Source organism: Coregonus clupeaformis, chromosome 24, assembly GCF_020615455.1.
Source record: "Coregonus clupeaformis isolate EN_2021a chromosome 24, ASM2061545v1, whole genome shotgun sequence".
Taxonomy (NCBI): Eukaryota; Metazoa; Chordata; class Actinopteri; order Salmoniformes; family Salmonidae; genus Coregonus; species Coregonus clupeaformis.
The window spans coordinates 17,016,417-17,035,453 of record NC_059215.1 but is presented as its reverse complement, the minus strand read 5'-3'; the positions used below and the strand labels follow the sequence as shown (position 1 = coordinate 17,035,453).

The 19,037-nt window shown below is 46.4% G+C and overlaps 1 protein-coding gene across 1 annotated transcript in view; it reads left to right on the top strand.

The window, feature by feature from the left end:
* LOC121537893 (histone-lysine N-methyltransferase 2D) overlaps positions 1–19,037 on the top strand; it is a 43,017-nt gene that overhangs the window by 1,140 nt on the left and 22,840 nt on the right. The window contains exons 2-27 of the mRNA XM_045206812.1: positions 2,166–2,248; positions 2,497–2,602; positions 3,047–3,258; positions 3,786–3,901; positions 4,153–4,315; positions 4,459–4,630; positions 4,983–5,097; positions 5,406–5,584; positions 5,814–6,049; positions 6,295–7,292; positions 7,494–7,613; positions 8,417–8,536; positions 8,668–8,772; positions 9,044–9,225; positions 9,664–9,828; positions 10,110–10,219; positions 10,301–10,348; positions 10,476–10,664; positions 10,975–11,154; positions 11,438–11,578; positions 13,924–14,054; positions 14,324–14,624; positions 14,807–14,980; positions 15,222–15,530; positions 15,765–15,889; positions 16,101–17,780. Of these exons, the coding sequence (XP_045062747.1) occupies positions 2,200–2,248; positions 2,497–2,602; positions 3,047–3,258; positions 3,786–3,901; positions 4,153–4,315; positions 4,459–4,630; positions 4,983–5,097; positions 5,406–5,584; positions 5,814–6,049; positions 6,295–7,292; positions 7,494–7,613; positions 8,417–8,536; positions 8,668–8,772; positions 9,044–9,225; positions 9,664–9,828; positions 10,110–10,219; positions 10,301–10,348; positions 10,476–10,664; positions 10,975–11,154; positions 11,438–11,578; positions 13,924–14,054; positions 14,324–14,624; positions 14,807–14,980; positions 15,222–15,530; positions 15,765–15,889; positions 16,101–17,780 (6,426 nt within the window). The 5' untranslated portion in view covers positions 2,166–2,199. The remainder of the gene's footprint in view (positions 1–2,165; positions 2,249–2,496; positions 2,603–3,046; positions 3,259–3,785; positions 3,902–4,152; positions 4,316–4,458; positions 4,631–4,982; positions 5,098–5,405; positions 5,585–5,813; positions 6,050–6,294; positions 7,293–7,493; positions 7,614–8,416; positions 8,537–8,667; positions 8,773–9,043; positions 9,226–9,663; positions 9,829–10,109; positions 10,220–10,300; positions 10,349–10,475; positions 10,665–10,974; positions 11,155–11,437; positions 11,579–13,923; positions 14,055–14,323; positions 14,625–14,806; positions 14,981–15,221; positions 15,531–15,764; positions 15,890–16,100; positions 17,781–19,037) is intronic.

Genomic DNA, 19,037 nt, shown 5'->3' with positions numbered 1-19,037 from the left:
CATAGAATTGACGTTAGCTAACGTAAATGTAAGCTACATGTTTAGCAAAACTGACCACCCTTATTATTTCAACCGCGTAGCTAGCCAACTGTGTGAGTGCCATAGTTGGCAGGCGACCTAACTAGCTAACTATCTTGTTTCCTAGTTAGCTAGCTAACTAGCATGTAACTTCGCTAGCTAGTTTACTGAACGGTTAATTCCAACAAGCTTTTTAGGTTTTGAAGTTGCCGTTTTGGACACATGCATTGATTTGAGCAAGCTAGCTATCAAGTGGAGTTCTCAAATTATATGTGTGTTGTCAGTGGCTTTCAGTTATGTGGTCTGAGTTTACAGTAATCATCATAGTGATCGCTGATAGATTCTAGCTAATTATTGGGTTTGGTTACATAATGGCTAACTACTAGCTAGTTACATGGCTACCCTTTCCATAGGTCACAATACAAGATACGTTTTCTTGTGCTGTGTATTAGGTAGGAGTAGAACATTGTAATAGTTTCTCTTCCGTGTAGGGAATATGGACCAGTCCCCCAAACACATAAATGATATTCTGAGTTATTTCAATCGCACAGTTTGAATCAAATAGCTACTAGCTATGTGCCTACTTTGCATGTTGATTTGTAAATCGCATGTTTCTCATTTTCATGGCAAGAAGATGTGCAAATTGTGATCTGAACACAACCAGCTGCATTGGAACAGAGCGATATTGTTACACAAGTAAATAACCATGGCTTGCTGTAAACACAGGTAGCCTATAACACTGGGATTTGGGAGTTTCTGTTACAAGGCCCAATTTGGTGAACCATTTGTTGAATGGGATACTCCAAAGTAACACCTCATGTGGCTACCCATTGTGCACTACATTACATCATTAGGTGGAGGTGAGGTACATTTTATTTGTTGTTAGCTAGTGTTTCACACTTCACAGTAGAGAAGGTTAGGACAAATATTGTATTCTCAACTCTCATCCAATCCCGTTTTTCATTCATTTTGGTGTTAAGGCATAGCTGTACAATAAAAATAGTGTGGACCATCTAACATAAGACCACTTTGAAAACGTCAGGCAAACTTTCATTTTGGACTAAAACTGTTGTTGGGCTCATTCGGGCTGCAGCCATTACTGGAGTAGGTGGCATAGGCTCAATGCTTTTATGAGTTTTTACTGAAGGTTGTGTGGCTAGAACTGGTTTCAACTCTCACTAAATCTGTCATATTGCTACATACTTGGAAATGTAGTTTTCATGGTTAACATATCACAAATCGATTACTCATACAATTGTATATATTTTTTATGTACCTTTAGTCCGTATAATTTAGTCGGAACTATGCTGCACAGTGGTATGGTTTCAGCACGATATTGACAGTTGCAACAGGAAGTAATGTACACGGAAGTTGTATTTTCTTTGTGTATCTCGGTTTAGGGTTGTTTTATTTAAAGAAAACAACATTTCAGTTCCTACATTTTGTTATTTTTCATACATGACTTGTGCGGGTTTGGATTATGCATTGCTGGCAAAACAAAGATTTAAATGTCTTCAAACATGTATTATATATTTAGTTAGCTAGTCACTGACACGCTATTTTCATGCAGAGTTTGCAAATCCCGAGTAACGTTAGCGAGCTACTTTGTTAGCAAGAATGCTATCAGTTAACGACGTAGCTAGCTAACGTTAGCTAGTGGTTTCAACTAAATTGAGGACAAACAGCCATATTCATTCAGCTAGATTGGATCGCGGTTAATGGATTACGTGTATCAAAATGATGCATTTAGTGTCCCATGCAAATAGCTAAAGGTTTGTATTAAATAAGCTTCCTACTAGCTAGCTATATTTATTATTTATACAGTTATTGTGAATTTGTCACGTCTGAGGTTATAAGCTAACGTTTGCCAAATCAGCTAGCTGACGTCGGCTATCTATTTCAATCTAGCTGTTATACTGCAGCAATGTGAAAAATCGGGCTTTTGCCGGGCACAAAAGGAAATGGAGCCTCGCTGGATTTTGAGATTGACCGTCAGATAGCATAAATGTGACTACCGGTAGTTGTTGATTTTTCCCGCGTTAGACTAGGTGATAAATAATGTGTATATTTAATGTTTATTGTTACTTTTGATAAATAATCATGTGCCTTACCTCTTATATTATTCGGCGACTTTGTTTATGTTTCAGGCCTCTGTCAAGGAGATCAGTATCAGGAGAGGGGATGGACGAGCAGAAATCAAACTGCGAAGAAAATGACTCTGAACCGAAAGGTACAATAACATACCTGCTGTGGTGTCAGGAAAAAAAGTAGTTGTTGCAAGTTATAATAATTTTCAACTACACACATTTTTCACTATAACATAACATAATTAAATTATGTTGCAAATTTCTTTATTTTTGTTGTATGGATTTTCATACGGTAGCTTATAGGAATGTTCTTTAAAATTGAAGACAAATAAAGGTTAAATTGGTAAGTCCTAAAACATGTCGACTAATGTAATGTTGATTCCTCTCCCAGCTGATGACAGCACCCCTATGGAGCAGCCAGTCCCCTCAGAGGGGGAGTCAGAGGCCCTTCCGGCTGCAGAGGACTCGTCTGAAACTGTTGCTGCCAGCACAGATGTGTATGTCCCTTCTCAGATACCTTAATGAAGGCATTTTTGAGATGTGCTAGAAAAAATAGAGATTTCTTAGTCAACATTTCAAATGACATTTACTGGCAATACCTATATGTTAACAAGTCACACCCGTATGACATTCGCCACAAAATATTGATTTTTCAAGCAAACTCCCACTGTGCTGCCAAGAGTTGCTGAATATCCTCAGCTCATGAGGGCTGTAGTGCACTGCCCAGCATTACATGGGAGACATGCAGTCAGATGTGTACTCCCAAATAATCTTAGCTGGGTTTATATTTTTTGTGTTTGGTCATGTTGGAGGAGTATAATATGGAATAGAATTGAAGTTTGAAGTGAGTGCTTAAGTCATTTTACACACATTATACCTTTTTGGGATCCATTTACCTGCGTGCTGTCTGTCTAAAACTGAGCCTCTGTCTATCTGCACAGGGAGAGCAGCGTGAGGGCCTGTGCTCTATGTAACTGTGTGGAGCGCAGCCTCCACGGACAACGGGAACTCCGACATTTTGGGCCATTTTCCTCCCGGCCCGCCCTGGAGCCTTCCGCTTCCTCACTGCCAGGGCCCGGGAACGATGACCTGTCTTCCATCGGATTCTCAGACTCCGACGCATCCTGTCTGGCAGCACTCTTCGATGACACAGGTGGGATTTCAAACATCTCATCACATTTTGATTTCGTTTTTTTATTTGAGCTGCCTTCTTGGTCAGGTCTCCTTTGAGAAAGAGGTATTTTGACCTCAATGGGACTACCTGGTAAAATAAAGGTTACATTAAAATACATTATGCCCATCGTGGATATTATACACATTGTGCACTCTGCACAGTAAACGTATCCCAAAACCATATTAGAAAGTGTTTAATCGAAATTCTCTAGGCATTTGTTTTAGATCAAATCCCTGTAGCTCAGTTGGTAGAGCATGGCGCTTGCAACGCCAGGGTTGTGGGTTCGTTTCCCACGGGGGGCCAGTATGAAAATGTATGCACTCACTAACTGTAAGTCGCTCTGGATAAGAGCGTCTGCTAAATGACTAAAATGTAAATGTAAATTTCATCTCTCAGTTTTGTTTTGTTTTAAAGCAAATTGATTAATCCAGAATATATATAATCCCTGATCAGAAGCGAGGGACCATTCAGATGAGAAGTGTCTAATTGTGTGTTGTGGTGAACAGGGGGCTGCTGCGTGCATCACTGGTGTGCGGTGTGGTCAGAGGGAGTGAAGCAGGCGGAGGAGGCTGAGGAGGAGCTGGAGAATGTGGACAAGGCCGTCATCTCAGGGACACAGCGGGTAGGTTAAACAAATGACACCTCTGATTTACATCTTTGCAAACTCTGAAGTCACAATTTGACGATTGTTCTTGGAATAAACATGTAGGCACCCTTGAGTGGTACAGTTCTGACATTTGTAGAAAAAGAAAAACATACACCATCTGGAAATAATAGTTAAGAATTTTTATTAATTTCAATTGTGGAGTTCTGAAATTCTTCCTACTGGCACTGTCTCTCACCCGTAACCTTGTCTTTGAACCTTCCTTTTAGCTGTGTGAATATTGCAAGCGTCTGGGTGCTACCATCCGGTGCCATGCTGAGGGCTGCTCACGGTTCTACCACTTCCCCTGCTCTGCTGCCAGCGGCTCCTTCCAGTCCATGAAGCAGCTGGCTCTCCTCTGTCCAGAGCACATGGACAAGGCTGAGGAGATGGGTAAGGACACCTCCCAATCAAGTTGAGGTCAAAACCCCAACTCGATCATTAGGTTATGCTTTGTAACTGAGGTGTGTGTCCTCTGTGGTTTGTGTGATGACTTGGTCGTTTGGTTTGCTAACTATGGTTTGTCTGTCCTCCAGCGGGTGAGGAGGCGCGGTGTGCGGTCTGTGATTCTGCGGGGGAGCTGCTGAACCTGCTGTTCTGTACAGGCTGTGGGCAGCACTACCACGCCGCCTGTCTGGAGATCAGCGCCACGCCCATACAGAGATCAGGATGGCAGTGCCCAGAGTGTAAAGTGTGCCAGACATGCAGGTGAATGTCTCTTTGCTGCCCAATCTCACATTTTACTTTTCTTTGCAATATTTTTGTTTAAAATGGGGGAAACGCTCTCTTTTTTTACTTAATAAAAAAAAAAAAAATTGTTCACTGAATTGACGTGTCCTTTGGGAGACTGAAGCGCTGTTCCTGAACACTATCTACCATGCCCATCTACCACGTGCTTCCAATCAGTAGGGGCAGGGGTTTCCCTGATCATGTGACATTATCAGGAAAAAAAACTCTGGGCAGTTGTCAAAGTCTATTAGGTCTTAGAAGCAAGGCATGTAGCTGTCATTTAATAGGTTGACTCTAGAGGGTAAAATCATAGTTTTCTATAATTTTCCAGGCAACCGGGGGAGGACTCGATGATGTTAGTGTGTGATGCATGTGATAAGGGCTACCACACCTTCTGTCTCCAGCCAGCCATGGACTCTCTTCCCTCCGACACATGGAAGTGCAGAGTAAGAACATGTCTCACCTCCACTGACGATAGCTACTCCTGCCATAGTCTCCTCTGTTAGGAAAGGAGGATAATGATGCACTATAATTGAGGTCCATGGCCATATGTTGACCATGTCTTACTGTTAATGTTATTAGTTTTTTTGTTGTTGTTGAGGTTTTCAAAGGAAATGTTTATGACAATTACTTCTGTAAATTAAAGTAAGGGTATGCGGAAATTGAACCTTTTCTAATACGTGATACATTCTGAAAATGTAGCAGTTTCCTGTGAATAACCTCTTTAATTTCCCCCATGTATCCCTCAACTCAGAGGTGTCGGGTGTGTACGGACTGTGGTGCTCACGGTCCGACGCTGCCTGGCTCAACCCAGTGGTTTGACAACTATGCCGTGTGTGAGGGCTGCCAACGTACCCGCAGCTCTATGTGTGGCGTCTGCAGCAAATCCTCGGAGCCACCTGTCATGCTGCCGCGCTGCAGCAGCTGCCTCAGGTATGTCTACTGCCTCAGAATGAATACATTGGCAAGTTAATAAATCAGTCAGTCAATCAAAAACAATATAAAACATTTTTTATCAAGTTGTCACACTGTATTTTACAGTGACCTGGCCTAGACACCTGCCTTAAGAGCAACAGTAGACATTGATAACTACCACTATTTATGTAGCATTTGACCTGCTCTCATTCATCTATTCTTGACCAATCCTCTGTCATCTCCCTAGGTGGGTTCACAGTGAATGCTCCTCTATGTCAGAGCCACCTGAGGAAAAGTGTATCTGTTTGCTCTGCCGAGACAGAGAGCCTCCGGCAGACCCTGTCACACAGACAGACTTGGTGGAAATGCAGACTACAGAGACAGACGGGTCTGATGTGACGATAGAAGGACAGACGAACGTGTCCAAGATGACCGTGGGACAGACGGAGACCAAGACGGACGAGGAGGTGCCCATGGAGCTGGGTACGTTGACTGGACTGTTTTTTTTGTTTTTTTTGTGCTTGATAAAATGGTCTACAGACCTTGATAGAAGTGTAGAGTTGACTGTTTGCTCCATCTCTGAAAGAGCAAAATGATTGTCTACCCACGTTTATCTTATCTAAGCCATCCTCACTCTAATGTAATTTATGTGATGCACTAAAGAAGAGTATAGAATCTGAGTGTATGGTGTTAGTTGTGTGATGAAGCTGACTTTGTCTTTTCAACAGGGACGGAGGCCGACGTGGTAGAAACAACAGGGGTAGTGGAGAGCACCATGGGAGAGGGGCCTCAGCTGGAAGTCCCTGCAGAACAGCCCATGGTCCAGGCTGAGGTTACAGAAAAATGTGAAACAACAGAACAACAGGAGGCTTCTAGTTTACCTGTGGTTGTTGTGGAAGAGAGGCCAGAGAAGGCTCCTAGCCCGCCACCTCAACCCCGGGTCAGCCCTGTCCCTGTCCTTGAGTCTCCGGAGTCACCAGAACAGCAACCGCCACAGTGGCCAGAGCCGGCAGCAGTAGTAGACCTGGGCCCTGTGCACAGAATGGAGGAGAATGTGGAGAAACAGGAAGAGGAGGTCAAACCCTCAACACAGCAGCAGACCAAACTGGAGGAGAAGAGAAGCGGTGAGGGCGTGTCTACCACCTCTCCAGAGTCACCAGCCCCTCCCATCTCCACGCAAGAGGTGGAGCCTGTTTCCATGGACACAGATGAGGCGGGGCTAAAGGAGGAAGCTGCAAAGAACCTAAAGCAGGAGCGCTCAGTGTCTCCTCCTGCTCCACATGCCGACACACAGGAGGCTGCTCCTTCTACTGTGGACATGGAGGACAGGGGGACTCACTCCGAGGTGGAGGATGAGTTTGGAGAACAGGAGGAGCAGGGGAAGGAGGCAGACGGAGAGGGTCATCATAGTCATCACAGAAGGGTCAAGATCAAGCAGGAGCCCCAGGAGCAGAGGAAGCCTGATCAGCTCCTCCTGGATGAGATGTCCAATCAGAGCCATCCGAGTCACGGGGACGAGAGCAGCTCTGGCTTCCTGGGCTCCCCGGCTGAAGGGGAGGCAGAGCCCGATGCACAGCTCTCGATGGAGCTCAGCCTCATACCCACCGAACGCTCGCGTTCCGACTCTCTGCTCACTGAGACAGACGATTCGCTGCCCTTTGACCCCCTCAAACCAGACTGGGAGAAGAAGAGGAGAGGCTCACCGGGACGCTCCAGGGTCAAACAGGTAAGGTCCAGTAACAAGTCATAGACCATTAACACTCATTCCAAAGTCTAACTCTGCCGTAGAGCAGAGGCCCATTTCGCAATGATAATGAGCTTCCAAAACTGACTCTGCAAACGTTTCTGTGTTATGTGTTGGCCGATGGCTAGATTCAGTGGTTTACAGTATGTGAGGTACTGGCATGGTTGGTGTTGGTCTTTTCAGGGGCGGGGCAGCAGCAGTTTCCCGGGGAAGCGGCGGCCTCGTGGTGGTGGCGGCGGTGGACGGGGCCGTGGCGGTAGGAACCGCCTCAAAGCCATGGCCTCCTGCATCGACGCGTTCCTGGTGAGTTGAACTGACCGACGATACAGAAACATTCAGACATTCAAACACTTTCATCCATCCATTCATTTACCCACTCACTCACTCATTGGATTATGTCATCAAATGTTGACATTGATCTTTACAATAGATACAAACCACAGCAGCAATTTATCACAGAGATCTTAAATGTTTGGAACTTCGTCTCTGTCTAAAGTTAATTCAACACAAACCACTTGATTAGAACTTGACTGTAGCAGAGTGTGATACATTCTATGTATAATACCTTTCCAGTGGTGGAAAAACTACACCATTGTCATACTTGAGTAAAAGTAAAGATGCCTTTTAATACAAAATGACTCAAGTAAAAGTGAAAGTTACCCAGTAAAATACTACTTGAGTAAAAGTCTAAGTATTTGGTTTTAAATATACTTATGTATCAAAAGTAAAAGTATAAATCATTTCACAATCCTTATATTAAGCAAATCAGACTGCACGATTTTCTATATTTTTTACGGATAGCCAGGGGCACACTCCGACATGGAGAAATATTTTACAAACAAAGCATTTGTGTTTAGTGAGTCTGCCAGATCAGAGGCAGTAGGGATGACCAGGGATGTTCTCTTGATAAGTGCGTGAATTCTTGTCCTGCTAAGCATTCGAAATGTAACGAGTACTTTTGGGTGTCAGGGAAATTGTATGGAGTAAAAACTACATTGTTTTCTAAAGGAATGTAGTGAAGTAAAAGTTGTCAAAAATATAAATAGTAAAGTACAGATACCCCAAAAAACTAATTAAGTACTTTACACCACTGTTCCTTTCCCCAGCTGAGCATGACTGCAGCAGACACTGGACTGAGTAAAGAGGAGGAGGAGGGGGAGGAAGATGAGGCTATGCAGAACACAGTGGTGCTCTTCTCTAACACTGATAAATTTGTCCTGCTTCAGGTAATGGATTCATGCTTTTCAGTTTGACATTTTCCAGTTACCCTGTGGCATTTACCATGTCAGATAGTCTTAGACATTTAAGGATCTTTGCTGTAGCACAAGCTGACAGGTTTTTCTTCTCTCGCTCTCAGGACATGTGTGTGGTGTGTGGCAGTTTTGGGAAGGGTGTGGAGGGGCAGCTTCTGGCGTGTGCTCAGTGTGCCCAATGTTACCATCCATACTGTGTAAACAGCAAAGTAAGCATCAACCTCTTTATTCTTTAGCTCTTATTTAAGCAGATGCCTTAGCTACTGATAGTCTTCCTAATTATAAAACATTGAATTATTATAGTGCCTTTTGCGTACCCAAAGATGCTTTAAAATAGGCCACTATAAAGAAATCAAAAACAAGGGTTCAAGAGTTACAACACACCTACCTCTGGCTTCATGTTGATGACATTTTCAGGAATTAAACATGTAAATCTCTTTTAGATTTTCCACGGTATGCCTCTTCTCCTTCCTCCTGCAGATGACCAAGATGATGCTGCGTAAGGGCTGGCGTTGTCTGGAATGTATCGTGTGTGAGGTGTGTGGCAAGGCCTCGGACCCGGCCCGCCTGCTACTCTGTGACGATTGTGACGTTAGCTACCACACATACTGCCTGGACCCACCCCTACACACTGTACCCAAGGGCGGGTGGAAGTGCAAATGGTAAAACTCTTTAATTCATTTAACTTTTATTTATGCAGGTTATTCTCATTGAAAAATGAAATCTATTTTTACGAGAGAGACCTGTTTGAGACAGCAGCCAACTCTCACCATCCATGACACTCCCTGTTCAGTCATTTTGGGTCTGAAAAGGTTCAGATGTAAAGGAACTCAAATGGGGAATCTGCATGATATGCATAAAAGTCCTGCTGCTAAACTTGAAAGTTCAGTCCTCTGCCTCACTCTGTCCATAACATCCTCTCCCATCTCTGGATTTCACAAAAATGTTGACTTGGTCTGATAGCTAACGTACTTTAACCTGATGGCTCATTGGCCTTTTTGCTGTTGTCAATCAAATGTACTTATACGCCCCTTTTAAACAAAAAAAATTTCCTTTTATGATTGTTTGATTCATGAATTGGTTGTCTGTGCCGTGTTTAGGTGTGTGTCCTGTATGCAGTGTGGTGCCAGCAGCCCGGGGTTCCACTGCGAGTGGCAGAACAACTATACCCACTGTGGCCCCTGTGCCAGCCTGGTCACCTGCCCTGTCTGCAGGGAGAACTTCATGGAGGAGGAGCTGCTGCTGCAGTGTCATTACTGTGACCGGTGGGTACCACTCATTACCACAACACACACACACACACACACACACACACACACACACACACACACACACACACACACACACACACACACATACACACACATACAGTAGATATCTGGAAGGTTAGAGGACCCAAGACGGATCCTTGAGAGACCCCCGTTCTACTGTAGATCTGGTGTTATTGATTACTACACGTGGTTCTCTGTTCTTGAGAAGTTTCAAACCATGTGAGTTTTTAAAATCAGAATAAGAGATCTGTCCTGCATTGTCTCTCTCCATGTAGATGGGTACACGCTGTGTGTGAGAGTCTGTACACTGAGGACGAGGTGGAGCAAGCCTCTGATGAGGGCTTTGCTTGCACCTCTTGCACTCCCTACGTCCCCAGACCCATAGGTAAGTCTAACTTATAACGTATGAATAGAAAAAGTGAACATTCAGTGACTTGTGTATTTCTCACTGCTTCTCTGTCTACAGTAACAGTGGATGCAACGTACATGACAGCCATGAAGATAAAAGAACCAGGTACGTTTTTGCCTCTCCTCAGTTTGTAATTCAGCAAATCTTACTTGCAATGACAACTTGGCATAGCACATTCACTGTTTGTATAGTTGCATATCACTCAATCTCCAAACGCTTCCTCCCCATCTAGAGCCTCAGTTCTACCGGTTGGAGGGGGTATGGCTGACCGAGACGGGCATGTCCCTGCTGCGCAGCATTTCCATGTCTCCCCTACACAAGAGACGGCAGCGGCGCTCCCGCCTGGGCATGCTGTGTGGCGACGGAGGACCCGACAGCATGGAGCTAAAGGAGGGAGAGGGAGACCGGGATGAGGGAAAAGGTGGGTGTTCAGATTTCTTTCTCCTGTTTCCACTATTTAACTGTCCAAGTGACAGGGTTGTAAAGGAGAAGGATGAAGTCGGTTGCCCTTTGATACTAATCTACGGTCAGATTAGTATTTTTCCCCCTAATGGACAAGAGTAGGATTTGGTTTGGTAAGCTAGCTGATCCCAGAACTGACCAACTTCTACCCACTGTGTCTACTTGCTTTAACAGGTCTGCTTGGATACACTACATCAGGCATGTATTTGACTACCCACCCTGACTTACCCTTCCTCTGAATTGACCTTTAATATCTCAATCTGTTCAAGGCTGTGGGGAGTCCATGGAGTGTGAGCCAGGAGCTCCTGGTGTAAAACAGGAGCCTTCAGGGAGCCCAGACAGGGAGCTGGGAGCAGAGGGAGGTGCTGAGGGCATGGAGGAAGGCCTCCTCAAAGGTGTGGAGGAGACGGACGAGGGCAAGAAGAGGAAGAGGAAACCCTACAGACCAGGTCAGAGGTCAAGTCTTACTAGACATCTTGGGTAAAATAGTATTTGTTTTCTTTGAAATACTTTAGCCTTGCTTGATTTGAGTTTGCCTGGTGCAATGGAACTAATGAAACGTCCTGAAAGTGCAGGTCTGGCACTCCACCTATTAGAAAGAAAAGGGATACTATTAGAGCTCAGGTCTGTCCAACAGACCCCTGTAGTGAGAGGATATCATTTGTCACTGCTCTATGACGGTCACATTCAAGTGCTATTCAACGTTTTTAAATTGACTTAAATGTCCTGCAGGGATCGGTGGCTTCATGGTGCGTCAGAGAAAGTGTCACACTCGGATGAAGAAGGGTCTGTTCCCCCATCTGTCTCATCTGGCTGGAGACGGAACTGTTACTACAGACAGACAGACAAGAGAGAAGCCAGCCCTAGAGGAAGGCAAGTTACAGTTATAGAAGCCATCTGCTGCCATCATAGTGGTCAAACACTGAAATATTCTGACTATCTGTTAGAGAGGTCAAATTCTTTGATATTTCGTCAAGGAATATGATACACCTTTGTTTTCATTCATGTGCTTTAATGTGTCATCCTCCGGGACTCAAATGTTTATTGTGTGGATGTATGATTTATTTGTTACCAATGTTCCCTCTAAGCTGCGCGCAGTAGCCCCGTGACTGCCACGCAGAAATATCAGCCCACAGAGAGAAGCACGAGATTGAACTTCACTCAACTTTCTAGAGCGGTGGTCACCAACCAGTCGATCGTGATGGCATTCCCTAGTTGATCGGCAAATATTTCTGTAAAAAAACCAACGAGAAAGCCTTGTGTTCCTATTTTTTTTAGTTTTTTGTCTCGGGCTGTTGATAGGAGGTGCACCCGATTCAGCTGCCCTGCGCGCCAGATAGGCCAACTGTTGCCATTTTCAACCATTTGATGTGTCTGAAGGTACAAACCCTGCCTTCCCGGCGGGCCCAGAGAGCAAATCAAGTGCACTATAGGCCTACCGCTGGCCAATCAGATGGCTCACATGACCGTGTCTGCAGTTACGTAGCAGACATAAAAGAAAGCAACAGCAAAGTTGATACTGTGAGATTTCAAAACGTTTAAAACCATGACTAGAAAGACTGTCAACGAATACAGAAAAGAGATGCTGTTTTTATGAGTGAGTTCATGTTTAAGCTCTTACTAAGCACTGTCAACACTTTCTATTCAACACTTTTATAAGCCATAAAATGCATGTTCTTCCTATTTCCACTCACCGCTACAACAAGCACTGCAGCTGTAATGAATGAGTAGGAAAGTGTATCTATAGGCTTGAGTTGATGTTGTTATTATTAGCGGCTTAGTTCTTTTTTAATATCAAGGAATAATTCACTTTCTCTGTTCATCGGAGTAACAACATGAATTTTTGCATGAGGCAGAAATGATGCGGTGCGACTCGAGTTTCGCCATCAGCTGGAAGACGGTGTCCCTTTTGTGTCAGTGTCAGTGGAGGAAAGGGAGAGCGGAGGGATGTTGAGAGGTGGACCCTCAGTCTGCTGCTCTCCCTCCGCTGAGACTGACCATCAGATGTAGGCACCATCAGCCCAGTAAAATTAAAAATAAAAAGCTAATTATTTAAACGTGTGCTCACTCAGCTGTGCTTCACAAATAATAAAACGGATCTATTAACGGTGTGATCATATATATATATATATATATATATATATATATATATATATATATATATAGCCTACCTCAAATTTAGAAATATAATTCAAGTCAAATGTCCCGAACAACAATGAATTGGCAGGGCAATTCAAGCAAAGCTAATATGCAGTGATAATTTATTGGGCCTATAGCTTATTGCACAAACCTAATTGCTACAGTACTGTTTTTAATTGGTTAATGTTGCGTAGGCTTAAATTTTGTAAGTCAAGTAAAAAAAGATATCTGAGTGGTAGATCTCTGCTTACATTTTGACTCAAAGTGATCTTGACTTAGAAAAGGTTAGTGACCACTGTTCTAGAGTTTTTCCTGTTAACACTATCAATGTTTCCTTTTACAGTGGCAATTGTGATCGAATCAACGCAATATTAGCCACTTTCAATGCAACATACCGAAACAAAACAAACTATGCAAGAGATTTTGTTGTAGGCAGAACGCATCGGAGTAGGATTCTATCGCATTGATGCGGAGTACTCAGGCCCGTACTCTACAAAGATTGGTGCGGCATGAACAATCAGAGCTGCAGTAGGCCTAAATGCAAATAGACCATTACCATATATGGATCTGTGCCATTTACTTTGAACTGGACTGTGTTTACAGCATGAGCTGTCATGAGTAGATGTGCTTGTTTTGAGATCAAAGTGAGAGCTGCATGTAGCCACGTGCACATTTTGTTCATATCCTTTGCTAGTTAGTGAGTTATTAGCCCAGTTATAGATCATTTGTAGTAAGCAATAGGGGAGTGATGGCTTCCTACAAGAGCACAAAACGTGTACACTTCTAGACATCTTCGAAAAGCGAGTCAGGTAAAGAGCTTTTGATCAAATAGCCACAGTAGCCTACTTGGCCACTGTTAAAACTGGAACTTAAAGTGGGTACAGCCTCAGTGTTCACAGTAAATGCGCGCTAGAAGTTGTACAGAATTTCAAGTTTGTGCTCAGCAGACCTGAAATTCGCTCAGTGCCTAATTTATTTTAGAGGGAACATTGTTTGTAACCCAAAATAAAATTCAGTTCCTGCTATCAAAATTGGGATTCTGAACATCAGAAATGACACCGGGTTGTGTTCGTTGACAGGGCCCCACCCAGACACACCTATAGACGGCCCCCCGGAGACTAAGCCAGCCGAGGGAGAGGGGGAGCAGGCCAAGAAACGACGAGGCAGGAAGAAGAGTAAGCTGGAGGACATGTTCCCAGCTTACCTGCAGGTTCGTTCTCGCTCACCACCTTTCACCATGGGCTATTCTAAACACTTCATATGGCAACCTAAAGGACCAGTTTCCCCGACACAAATTTAGCCTAATGGACTACAAAGCATGCTCAATTGAGATTATCCATTGAAGTTGCTTCTTAGTCCAAGGCTAGACTTAATCTGTCTGAGAAACCAGCCCAGAGTGTCTAGTGACCATTCAACTCCATGTAGGACTGGCTAACATCATCATTCTCTCTGTCTCTCTCTGTCTCTCTGTGTGTGTAGGAGGCATTCTTTGGTAAACAACTGATGGACCGGAGTAAGGAGGCTCTCCTGGTTCCTCCAGGACAGAGGCATCATGGGGCCATGGGTCTCCTCCTGCCTCCACTGCCTCACGCACAGGGGGCCCGACCCACCGCTCCTGACGCAATTGAGGTCCGGGAGCGAGCGATGGGGGCTGGGATGCACCTGAAGCAGGAGGGGGGTGAGGGATCACAGGCTCAGATAGAGGGATCAGGGTCGTCTTCATCTGTCAAAGAACAGGGCTCAACGGACCCTCAAGGCTCCAACACTGAGAAGCATGAAGGTAAGAGATCACAGTGATGCTGAAATGTTGCCGATTTAATAAAAGTGATACTTCAAGCGTAGTGTGCAGGAGTTTTTTTTCGAGAAACTTAAAGGAATTGTGTTTTGACATATGTTATCAGTTTGGTCTTGGTGGATGTTTTTGCCCGCTGTCCTACACTCCTGTTTTTTTCTCTCTCCCAGGTCTTCCTCAGGGCATGGAGAGTCAGGACTCTGAGCAGTTCTTCAGGAAGGTCCTGGGGTCATCAGAGGTTGTGTCTCTAGGAGGGTCCCTACAGAGCAGCATGAGGCCCATCCTAGAGGGAGGCAAGGGGGAGATGAACTGCAGCGGTCTGCCACAGAGGAGCCTTCTCACAGGTAGTGGGACAGGCCTGAGCGCTGCTAGGGGGAATCTATACCCATTCACACTATCATGCCTAGAGAGCTCACTTAGAGGAAGTAGAAATGAGTAGGATGTTGAACTTAGATATCTCACTTAGAGAAAGGACTAGAAAAGGTGAACTGTGTGATGCTATATGGAGCAATAGTTGTAAAGGACCCTTTATGTTGTTCAGGAAACGTTCGTGTCATGTCACTCATACAAGCTGATCTCTTTCAGGATCCCTGCCCTCCGCTGGTATGATGGACTCCTTCCCTGGACTTTCTCAGTCTCCCTTCTTTGACATGCGGGAAAGGGGTGGCCTGTTCAGTCCAGATGGGGGAGAGGAGAGCCCGTGGGCCAACCCCTCCACCCCAGCCACCCCCTCCACTCCTCCTACCCCCACCGAGGTAGATGGAGACGGGCTGTCCTATAACCAGCGCAGCCTCCAGCGCTGGGAGAAGGATGAGGAGCTTGGAGAGATGTCCACCATCTCCCCTGTACTCTACGCAAACACAAACTTCCCCACTCTCAGACGGGACTACCCAGGTGAATAGATGGAGGGAGATAATAGTTTTAAAAAATGACAATGAAAAAGTGGAATATTCTAGTTTTTAGGACATGTATTTTTTTTGCTGTGAATGAGGTGGTGCTTCTAGAGTCCTAATGAAACAAACTTTTGTTATCTCTGAAAATGAACCAAACATCAAATGTTTTGACTTCAGATTACTGGAATATAAATAATGTAAGTTGTGATCCTCTCTCCTCTCCACTCTATGACAGACTGGTCCAGTCGGTGCAAACAGATCATGAAGATCTGGAGGAAGATTTCAGCTGCTGACAAGGTTCCTTTTCTTCAAAAGGCCAAAGACAATCGAGCGGCTCAGCGGATCAACAAGGCACAGAAGGTGAGAGTTTAGGCCAGAGCATTGATTCATAGGGCCAGCTTCCTTGACCCAGATCAAGCCCACTCCTGAACTTAAACATTTCCAATGAAAATGCTTTTATTCCACTTGAAGTCTTAATCTGGGTTCAGGAAACCAGCCCAAAGCATAAGATTGTCACTGTATGCAGTCTCATTGCTTCTCTCCAACTGTCTCTTTTCTTCTCATTCTACAGCAGGCAGAGAGCCAGGTGTGTCGGCCCATCAAGACGGAAGGGGGTGGAGGTGGTGGTGTTCGGGTCAAAGGTGAACGTCCCAACCTACACCTCCAGATCCCCCCTCCCTCAGGTTCCGTCTCCACCTCCTCCCAACCCAGCTCGGCGGAGAGCCTGTTCCCCTTCCACCCCGACTCGGGATCCTCTTCCACCTTCTTCCCTGACGGTCCTCTCAAGACCCCGGGCTCGGCATCGGCAGATATGCGGACAGATCCCTTTGCCAAGCTGCCTCCCCAGTCCCCCCATCCCTCCACCCCATACTCCTCCCACCAGGCCGCCTCCAGCCCCATGCAGGGCCAGGCCTCTTCCTCAGGTTACCCACACCCCTGCCCACAGGGCCCTCCTCAGGGACACCCGGCTAGCCTCGGCCCCTTTGACATGCAGCCAGGGAATCCCCGGCGGGCTCAGCAGGTCGACCCCTTCTTCAGGCCGCAGCAACAGCAGATCCAGGGTCACCTGCCCCAGTCACAGCAGGGCTCTCAGGAGCACTTAGGCCCCCAAGAAAACCCTCGGTCCAGGGGTGGAGGGCCCGTGGACTCTCCTCTCTTCTCCCCGCCCCACACCACCCACTATGGAGACCCATTCCGCGGCCAGCAGCAGGGGATGGGGCGTCCAGAATACGGTTCCTCCCCTTCCCAGGTGTCCTCGCCTTCTGGGATGGGACAGGGGCAATACAGGGCTGATGTGAGCGGAGGACCCTCTCCCCGCTCCTCCTCCACGGGACGCCAGGACCTGAGTAACACGGGCTCCCCTGCAGGAATGCTGGACTCGGGGGATGGCTTGTTTAAGGCTCCCATGACGCCACGGATGCACCAAGGAGAGGGTGGGGTGTTACTCCATCCCGGAGCCTCACCCCATCCCGGAGCCTCACCCAACCACCCCTCTGAGGTCTACCGCCAGTCCCCCTCCACCCCGTTCCAGGACCCCTATGCCCAGCCTCCCCTCACCCCCAGGCCCCAGTCTGGGGACAGCTGCTCCCCCCTCCCCCAGCAGAGGCACCCCCAGGCTCAGCAGGAATCCTGCCCCAGGATCCCCTCCAGCCCCCAGTCCCAGGTCAGCTCCCTCTCCCCCCTCACTCCTGGAGCCCCCTCCAACGACGCATTCTCTGTCCAGTCCCCGGCTTCCACCTCCCGCTTCCAGTCCCCTGACCCTTACTCCCGGCCCCCCTCGCGCCCCCATTCCAGGGACCCCTTCACTGCTCTGCACAAGCCCCCCCGGCCCACCTCCACTGCTCCAGAGGGCACACCCAGCTACAGAGGCTCACCTCACCCCAACCAGCCTCCCTCACTCCCCCCGTCGTCCACCCCTGTGGGGGACCCTCTCTCTGGGAAACCCTCTGGGCCGCCTGGGTTCAGCCGTGGCCCCAACATAGCCTATCAGATGGCCCAGCAGCAGCAACAACAACAACTCCTTCATCAACAGCAACAACAACAACTCCAACAACAACTCCAACAACAGACCATAGGTGCTGACTTCCACTCCAGGATGCCCCCCCAGCAGGACCCCATAGCCCCCTGCCCCCCAGATGCACCTCACCCCCCGGGGGCTATGCCCGGTGCCCAGGAGATGCCCGACATGTCAGCGGTTCAGGATCCTTCACTACTGGGCCTCAGCCCTTCTGAGTTGGAGAAGCACAGACAGGTACATGTTCAATTTTATTTGCTTTTATTAGGATCTCCTTTATTCGACTACAGGGCTAATCTTCTGAGTCCTTCAACATCTACAGTGAGGGAAAAAAGTATTTGATCCCCTGCTGATTTTGTACGTTTGCCCACTGACAAAGAAATTATCAGTCTATAATTTTAATGGTAGGTTTATTTGAACAGTGAGAGACAGAATAACAACAAAAATATCCAGGTAAACGCATGTCAAAAATGTTTTCAATTGATTTGCATTTTAATGAGGGAAATAAGTATTTGACCCCTCTGCAAAACATGACTTAGTACTTGGTGGCAAAAACCTTGTTGGCAATCACAGAGGTCAGACGTTTCTTGTAGTTGGCCACCAGGTTTGCACACATCTCAGGAGGGATTTTGTTCCACTCCTCTTTGCAGATCTTCTCCAAGTCATTAGGGTTTCGAGGCTGACGTTTGGCAACTCGAACCTTCAGCTCCCTCCACAGATTTTCTATGAGATTAAGGTCTGGAGACTGGCTAGGCCACTCCAGGACCTTAATGTGCTTCTTCTTGAGCCACTCCTTTGTTGCCTTGGCCGTGTGTTTTGGGTCATTGCCATGCTGGAATACCCATCCACGACCCATTTTCAATGCCCTGGCTGAGGGAAGGAGGTTCTCACCCAAGATTTGACGGTACATGGCCCCGTTCATCGTCCCTTTGATGCGGTGAAGTTGTCCTGTCCCCTTAGCAGAAAAATACCCCCAAAGCATAATGTTTCCACCTCCATGTTTGACGGTGGGGATGGTGTTCTTGGGGTCATAGGCAGCATTCCTCTTCCTCCAAACACAGCGAGTTGAGTTGATGCCAAAGAGCTCGATTTTGGTCTCATCTGACCACAACAATTTCACCCAGTTCTCCTCTGAATCATTCAGATGTTCATTGGCAAACTTCAGACGGCCCTGTATATGTGCTTTCTTGAGCAGGGGGACCTTGCGGGCGCTGCAGGATTTCAGTCCTTCACGGCTTAGTGTGTTACCAATTGTTTTCTTGGTGACTATGGTCCCAGCTGCCTTGAGATCATTGACAAGATCCTCCTGTGTAGTTCTGGGCTGATTCCTCACCATTCTCATGATCATTGCAACTCCACGAGGTGATATCTTGCATGGAGCCCCAGGCAGAGGGAGATTTACAGTTCTTTTGTGTTTCTTCCATTTGCGAATAATTGCACCAACTGTTGTCACCTTCTCACCAAGCTGCTTGGCGATGGTTTTGTAGCCCATTC